This window comes from Heterodontus francisci, chromosome 34, assembly GCF_036365525.1.
Source record: "Heterodontus francisci isolate sHetFra1 chromosome 34, sHetFra1.hap1, whole genome shotgun sequence".
In the NCBI taxonomy this organism is placed as follows: domain Eukaryota; kingdom Metazoa; phylum Chordata; class Chondrichthyes; order Heterodontiformes; family Heterodontidae; genus Heterodontus; species Heterodontus francisci.
The window spans coordinates 13409915-13418978 of NC_090404.1; the positions used below are offsets into that span (position 1 = coordinate 13409915).

The window sequence follows — 9064 nt, forward strand, 5'->3', positions numbered from 1 at the left end:
AGATGCCAGTCTTCAGCTAATTCAATTCACTCCACGTGATATTAACGAAACGGCTGAAGGCACTGACATCCCAGCTGCAGTGTGGAAGAACTTTGTCCCAGAACTGGACTTACCTCCAGCCAAGCTGTTCCAGTACAGCTACAACACCAACAGCAACTACCCGGCAATGTGGAAAATTGTCCAGGTATCTCCTCTCCACAAAAAGCGAGACAAATCCAGTCCAGCCAATTACTGCCTCATCAGTCCATTTTCAAACATCAGCAAAGTACTCGAAGGTGTCATTGGCCGTGCTATCAAGTGGCACTTACTGAGTAACAACCTGCACACCGATGCTCAGTTTGGGTTCAGGCAGGGCTACTCGGCTCCAGACATCATGATAGCCTGGGGAATAAACCTGGACAAAGGAGTTGATTTCCAGAGGTGAGGCGGGAGTGACTGCCTTTAACATCAAGGCAGCATTTGATCGAGTGTGGCATCAAAGAACTCTAGCCAAATTGAAGTCAATGGGAATCAGGGGCAAATTACTGCACTGGTTTTAGTCATACTTAGCACACATGGCTGTGGTTGTTAGAGGTCAATCATATCAGTCCTAGGAAATCATTGCAGGAGCTCCTGAGAGTGGTGTCCTAGGCCCGACCATCTTCAGTTGCTTCATCAATTATTTTCTGCCCATCATATGGTCTGAAGTGCGTATGTTCACTGATGATTACAGTGTTCAGCACCATTCATGTCTCCTCAGATACTGAAGCAGTCTGTGCCCGCATGCAGCAAGATCTGGACAAACATTCAGGCTTGAGCTGATAAGTGACAAGTAACAGGGCGTCACACAAGTGCCAGGCAATGACCATACCCAGCAAGAGAGAATCTAACCATCTCCCCTTGACATTGAACAACATTACCATCTCTGAATCCCCCACCATCAACATCCTAGGAGTCAACACCAACAAGAAACCTAACTGGATCAGACATATAAACATCGTGAATAAAAGAGCAGGTCAGAGGCAGGGAATTCTATGGCGAGTAACTCACCTCCTGACTTCCCAAAGCCTTTCTACCATCTACAAGACACATGTCAGGAGTTTGATGTAATGCTCTTTACTTTCCTGAATGCTGCAGCTCCAACAAAAAACAAAAACCTCAAGAAGCTCGACACCATCCAGGACAAAGCAGCCTCCTTGATCAGCACTCCGTCCAGCACATTAAGCATTCATTCCCTCCACCACCGGCGCAAACTGGCATCTACAAGATGCACTGCGTCTTGTGTGTAGCATCTACAAAATGCACTGCAGTAACTCACCTCGCCTCCTTCACCAAGACCCTCCAAACCCGCGACCTCTACCACCTAGAAGTACAAGGGCAGCAGACGCATGGGAACACCACCGGCTCCAAGTTCCCCCCTTCATACCATACACCATCCCGAATGCGAGCTACAATTCCGTTCCTTCACTGTCGCTGGGCCAATATCCTGGAGCTCCTTTCCTAACAGCACGGCGGGTGTACCTCCACCCAATGGATTTTAGCGGTTCAAGAAGGCAGCTCACTACCACCACCAATTAGGGCTGGGCAGCCAATGTTGACCTTGTCAGAGACTCTCACATCCCATGAAAATAAAAAAAAGAAAGACCGCGGGTGTCCTTTTGAGAGAGAGAATCCCTGAGCAGATTGGAGACGGAATCCAGAAAAGCACAGGAGGTGGAGACCGCTCATTAACCAAAGACGGAGTGAACCAAAGAAATGGAAAGAAGAAACTCGACCCCGTGGAAACGGGCGGACAATAAGTTTAACCCCCTGAGTGATAAATCACGATGAAGAAAATAAATTTTTATAATAGAAAGGGGGAGACTTTTATTCTGCAGCGTCTTTCAAGGCCTCGGGACGTCCAAAAGCGTCTTATAGGCAAGGAAATACTTTTCCGGTGTAGTCGCTGTTGCAATGCAGGAAATATTATTTGCAAGGAGGGAGGTGAGAATATTTAATTCTCTGACAGAAGTTTTTGTCAATCTGACTCTTGTGGATGTGAAGGGATTTGGAAGTCCAAATAATTCCAATTTGTCATCAATAGTAAAACAATATCCGGTCACAAACAATCGATACAATTGTCTGTCTATGACAAAACAATGACGTTGGATGAAAAAACATTGATTACAACGCTTCACTGTCTCAGTCAACCGTGCCGTGACACCTGTAATTTACTCTCGCTGTAAATACACCGCCATGTGCGGTGTTACCACACAGAAGTATTTCCTGTAATCTCCAGCTGTCACCTGTGAAACCACGAAACTGACGACTCTGCAACTTTTAGCCAATGAGGAGGGGCTGGAGCGCCATCCAGTGGCGTCAGGCGGTAATGGAATCCTGTCTGACGCATTTGGATTCTCAATTTATCAGCGAAACTGCTGCCTGATCATATTGAACTATTATTATATTAGAGTACTGCAATTGTCATTGTTTTATTTTTATTATTATTGTAACTGCTGTCATTTTGTTGTTTTGCTCTTCCTGCCGTTGCTATTTTATATTAATTCTGAGGTTTCTTGTCTCAGTTTTCTGGTATGCCCAAGTCACTAACCTATTACATGCTCATTTGCATAGAGTAGAAGGACTTCACGGTATTAATTCTTCACTTCATCTGACTGGATTTATAATTTGGTAAGAATAGAAGCCTTTTGACCTCCCGAATTATCAAATGCGGAGATCAAGCAATATTCAGTAACTGCATGACGTGAAGATGATTAATGTTTTGCTATTGAGGTTTAATCTGTATGTTGAATCAAACACTATATATATATATGTATATATATAATGTAAATCAATTTCATTGCATATCAAACAATGCCAGTCGGGAACATCAGGGTTAGGGCTAGGACTCGAGAAGACGGTAAAGCTCCCTGTGCACTGCCCAATGTCACACTCCCAGAGCAGGTACAGCACGGGGTTAGATACAGAGCAAAGCTCTCTCTGCACAGTCCCAACAAGCACTCCCAGGGCAGGTACAGCAGGTGATAATACACAGAGAGGTTCTGCCTGGATCGGGCCCGATGAGGCATGAAATGGTGAAAACAATAAAGGTAATTCCAAGTACACAGTAAGTATTATTTCATTATGTTAAAATAATGCCTCTGATAATGTCGTTACGCATTTTAATTACCTGCTTTTACTTGTATCACACACGCCCTGGAACCCGTAAACCGGTCCTCTCCTCAGTTCCCGTGCCGACTGAGTTATTGTACAGCTTCCTCATCACTCTGCTTCACCGTGTCTCACTGCACTGTAATACACCGCAGCGTCTGACAGCCCAGCCGTGTTAATGGTGAGCGTGGTGGAGCCTTTCTCACTGTCCACAGATATTTTAAACCTTCCCTCAACTCTCTCATCTCTGTATGTGGAGAGGAGATACTGGGGAGCTTGATCGGAGAACTGCCGGTACCAGAATATAGAATCAGCTGTAGTGAAAGTAGCGTTGTGATGAAGTGAAATATTTTCTCCTTCGGTCCCTTGATGCACCGATATTTTGAATGTCTCCGAGTGACAAGGAACAGCTGTCAAAGCAAGAACAATAATTAACATAATGATCTGTACAAGGGAAACTAAATACTCTGTGATTGATCCGGACAAAATAGACGAATCTACGCATTGTCTATCTATCTGTCGATCTTTCTATCGATATATATTTTTATCTATCTATTCACCTATCTATACCTATCTCTCTATCTACATATATTAATCTACCTCCCTCTCTCTTTTGCGCTATTTATCTATCTATATCGGTATGTGTGATGCAGTTCCATGTCTTTCCATCTATTTACTCTGTATGTTGTCTAACTAAACACAGAATATCTTAGTTAACATATTTCGATGCACTGTAGCTGTAGTAACAGCTATAGGATGCTGTAATTTTATCCAGATGGAAGTTTAAACACGGGCAATTAACATTTCTGAATATCACCTGTACTTATAAATGACTTGGTTTGGGGAAAGGTGAACGGTGCAGCGGAGACACGGCAGCAAACAAGATATTGTGCAGCTGGATCCGCTCTTTGCCTCACTGTGTCCCACTGGCACAGTAATACAGTCCGGCGTCCAGGGCCGTGGTGTCATCTATAGAGATGGTGTTGGACTTCTTTACTCGGTCCAAGGACAGTGTGTAGCGTCCAGTAGTCTCAGTCCCCTGGTATATGGAGCCGATAAATGTCGGGGCCCCGGTCAGTGTTTGTCTGTACCAGGCTACGGTATCCCCAGTAGCAATGGAGAGCCGGCAGTCCAGTTCAGCCCGTTCACCTTCCCGAGACACCACCTGCTCAGGGTCTGAGCTCTGATCCTCACACCGAACGGCTGTGAACAAAACAAAATCACTCAACAACCGCGAGATATTAAGAGTTTGATGAAACAAGGTGTCTGATCAGATAAATAAACTCACACAACATCAAAAGCACCAGAACTCCAACTGGAAGCAGGTTTTTGTGGAGGTTTCTGTTCATGATGGTGAAGATGGACAAAAGGTGGATCAATCAGGGTCTGATTTCCAGACTAGGACTTGCTGCCGAGTCCCAGGCTCTCAATGGTGAGGAGGGGGAGGCGAGGGGAGAGCTTTACATTCTCCTCGTACAGTGTGAGACTGATGGGCGACATTCACCAATCGGACAATAGGGGATGTCGTCACCTGACGTTATTCACTGTGACTCTCAGTGATTGGCTGTTTCTCAAACCTTAGACCTCTTGAACCGTCGCTGGGAGGGAATTTATCTTGTCGCTGTATAAAGCAACAGGGAAATTTGATTTCTGTCGTCTTTCTACTTCAAAAAGTCATTCTTAGCCTTGGAATCATAAACACTGACATCACAGAGGCCATTCGGCCACCACTCTGTTGCTGCCTCTGTGAAAGAGCTGTCCACATAAACCCAATTCATCTGCCTGTTCCCTACATCTTATACATTTCAAAAAAAAAAATCACTTTTCAAACTGTTATTCACTTGGCTGTTAAACGTGCCCACCAGTGTTTCCATCCTATTTCTCGTTGGTTCATCTCATTCCTTAACAATGCCGCGCTGAAAAATGCAACAATTTACTAAACTCTCCCTCCGTTTAATTCGTGGTGATCTGAAATGTCGCCCTCAAGTGATCCACTGAACAAGCAGTCATCCAGTTTGTTTTTCACCTTTTCCTCAACTTTCCTAATTATGAGCCCTGTCTGTCACAGCATTTCCGCTCTGGTGAAAACATCCTCAGTTCCTCAAGTCTCCGCTCAGAAATCTCGACTCTCACCACCCCCCCCCCCCCCCCCCCCCCCCGCTTCATATTTTGTCCATGAATTGTAACATCTTTCTAAAGAAGGGACCAGAACCTGGATTAAATATTCCAACTGCAGCCTCACCAATGATGTGCAGATTTACCATCGTTTCTGTGCGTTTTAAAATCTGTGCTCCTCTATCAATTTTAGATTATTTAACCCCGTCACAGCAGCCCCACGTTCCCCACGTTTTGTCTCTGAACCCCGAATTCTCTGCTCCTCCTTTCCTCATTTAAATTAATATTTTCTTATTCGTTATTTGCCTGCTTTACATTTACTATAATGTCGGTATGGTTTATATGGTTTCATTGCGTGAGACAATCAGAAACCACAAGTTTTGATTATAATTTTCGAACCACTACCTCTGTTCTACTTTTGACATTGATTGTCCTTTTTGGCCCTGTGTCTTAGATGAATCTTCCTAATGGGGCAGGCGCGCCACCTGGTGGCGATTTGAGGTAAATTTTGCCTGTCGAATTTGTCAAACTTGGCATTCAGTCCTGACTTATTTGTAGTGATTTGTTTATTAATTTTACTATGAAGAGAATGTTTACCACCGAAAAAAATCAGCCTAACACGCATGTAAATATTGTGGCAACTTACACTATAATTTATTTGATTTGACGTGATACAAATTAAAAATGAATAAAATGTTTTCAAATTAGTTCCAGGAATATCGGAATCAATGTCAAGACCGGTGCTTATTAAACATCCCTATTTTTTTTCTCACGACGCTCTGGAACTGTATAGTGAGTTTTTAATGGTACCATCAGATTGGACGTGTCCCAGGCAACTCACGGCTGCCGGGTAGCCTCAGCCCCACTGGGATTCGTACAAGTGCGTCCTGTTTGATTTGATTTTGATTTAGAGATACAGCACTGAAACAGGCCCTTCGGCCCACCGAGTCTGTGCCGACCATTAACCACCCATTTATACTAATCCTACACTAATCCCATATTCCTACCACATCCTCACCTGTCCCTGTCCCTATATTCCCCTACCACCTACCTATACTAGGGGCAATTTATAATGGCCAATTTACCTACCTGTTAAGCTGGCGACACCAGCAACCTTTCCTTAATTCTTTAGATTTTTGATGAAATGGTCCAAAATGACAATATTTCAATTTTGCAGTTTGTTTTCACGGTCGCTCCTGAAAACAGTTGGGTGACAATTTGAGCAGAGTTTAATTTAGTTTCTAATCGGTGTGTGTTTGAGCGCTTGATGCCTCAAATTGCTGAAGGATGTTGTGACATGATTAATGTCGCATTCTTCTCGTTCCTGTTTTTACAAATATAATATACTTTAATGCAGTTGAACATATGCAGAGTCAATACCAACTTCAGTTTAAATCTTGGTGATTCCCTTTCATTATTTTTAACATTCCAGACACATTGGTTAAATTATATTTGTTTTAAACAATATAAAACCACAGAGATCCCGATTAGATGCTGATTCTTCAAAACTCGCACATACAAAGGATACAAATATGACTCCTGATTCACACCTATACTATATACTGTGGGATTTTAATGTAACTGCTTCGATTTGGAACTTGCCTGTGAGTTTGTGTTATTACATTCTATCTATTATATCTGCTCCTATTAGTACAACACTTTGGGGAACTCGTTGAAACGGGGAATATGCAAATTGGATTTCCTATACTCTGCATAGAGTTATACAGCACAGGAACAGGCCCTTCGCCCCATCGTGTCTGTGCCGACTATCAAGCACCATTCTAATCCCATTTTCCAGCACTTGGCCCCGTAGCCTTGTATGCTATGGCGTTTCAAGTGCTCATCTAAATAATTCTTAAATGTTGTGAAGGTTCCTGCCTCTACCACCCCTTCAGGCAGTGCGTTCCAGATTCCAACCACCCTCTGGGTGATTTTCCCCCCTCAAATCCCCGCTAAACCGCCTGCCCCTTAACTTAAATCTATGCCTATGCACTGTCAAGAAACACGGTAGAAGGTGATAGGGACAGAAAAAGTAAGAGAGAGGTTCAGAGACGAAGAGATGGGTGATAGAGATACAGAGAAACCGAATGACAGATAGATAGACAGATACCGAGACCCAGAGAGAGAGAGAGAGAGAGAGAGAGAGAAAGCTGAAGACACAGAGGAAGACAGCAGGAGAAAGAGAAACTGTCTGAGGCAGTAATTGGGCTGTAAGTTACGCTGATTGGAGCCCAACTGTCATCAGTTCTGAGCGACCAGCCAATCCTGCCCCTGGGAAACGCCCCTGAGTTTCTCAATACGTCAAATCTCTCCCTGATCTGAGTTTCCCCTTTCATATCAGACTTGAACTGTTAACATATTTGAAACATTCTGTTGTTTCTGCGGAACTCTGAAGCAGACACCATGTGCTCGCTATGTTCCTTACTGATAATATTTGTCGTGCTGCTTGGTGAGTCTATGTTTAAATGGTCAGTGTCTGATCCATGGGTTATATCCACTCAGAGATATTTGATACATTATGTATTTTGTTACAGGAACCAGTGGAGAAGATTCAGTATCCCAGGATCCGCCTGAACTAACGGTTTTGGAAGGACAGACCATAATACTGAACTGTGGTTACTCTACAGCTGGTATTCCAACACTGTTCTGGTACATCCAGTATCCCGGGGAATCTCTGAGATATTTGATGAAGATATATAGCTCGGGGAAGGGAAATCCGTCTCCAGATTTCCCAGGCAGATTCTCTGCTGTTTTGCAGAAAGGAAACAACACGGTTCCTTTAAATATCGCCGGGGTTCTTCTCTCCGACACGGCAGTATATTTCTGTGCCATGAACCCCACACTGCTGCAGAGATATAGCAGGTCCCGGACAAAAACCCACACTGAGATTTCCAGTTAGAGCTCAGCAGAGGGCGCTCTCACACCGATAAACAGTAGCAATAAGTCAGCCTCCACCGTGAGAGTCACAGGGATCGACTTAAAATATAACGAAACTCACAACGCTCAACAGGAATAGGCGAGGACCACTTGCGAATTCACAATAATTGATTTCATCTGAACCATAACTAAACTTCACAAATTCTTTTGCGGCGTGTTAACTCACTTTTTGTCTTTCGATGTCCTTTCCTCCCCGGTCTGAATTATTGTGCAACCCTTTCCCCATCTCCGCTGTCAGTTTCTCTATCCCTTTGATCAGAGCATGTTGTTAGTTCACAGACAGTTAGTGCAAAATTAACACATTTCACAAGGTAGTGAATTCACTCTTTAGAACAAGGAACCGGGCGCATATTTCCATCGATGACCATCGTCCTTTCGAATACCATTTGAATGTTTTAATGTTTTCTGACACCATTCCGCCTGACAATAACCAGGCCAAGTTTTGAATCCCAAACACTCTCCAAATGTGTAACAATTTCTCCTACAAGGACACTGCCTGCAGCCCAGTTCCATTCACTGGCATCCAGCTTACCACATGGCGATCTTACAGCACCACTGGGGACACAAGGAAGTGAGGTGAGAGAATCCTATGTTTTTGACAGGAACGAGTGGCGCAGATTCAGTGTCTCAGGTGACAGTCTGAGGGAACGGTTCCACAAGAACAGACCATAATAAAAGCTGAGTATTTCCAGCACTTCCTGTTTTTAGAACAGGCCGCAATGTCCAGCTAAAGTTACCCCACATCTGATAGTTTACTCCGCCCACCTTTATTTGTTCGCCACTATTTCGGGTAATCCCCGAGATATTTACTGAGGCAATACAACTCCTTGATACAGAAACCTGACAGTCTTTGTTCTCCGTGAGCCTTGGTATTCGAGCCTTC

At 43.9% G+C, this 9064-nt stretch overlaps 2 gene segments (V, D, J or C); one reads left to right on the forward strand and one right to left on the reverse strand.

Annotated features, from left to right (window-relative positions):
• Positions 1-3019: 3019 nt before the first annotated feature.
• Positions 3020-4728, reverse strand: LOC137348509 (T cell receptor alpha variable 4-like). The segment is given in 3 exon segments: positions 3020-3539; positions 3947-4332; positions 4418-4728. Coding segments are annotated over 2 exon segments (351 nt in total).
• LOC137348659 (T cell receptor alpha variable 9-2-like) lies at positions 4480-8143 on the forward strand. The segment is given in 2 exon segments: positions 4480-4561; positions 7779-8143. Coding segments are annotated over 2 exon segments (447 nt in total).
• The last annotated feature ends 921 nt before the right edge of the window (positions 8144-9064 follow it).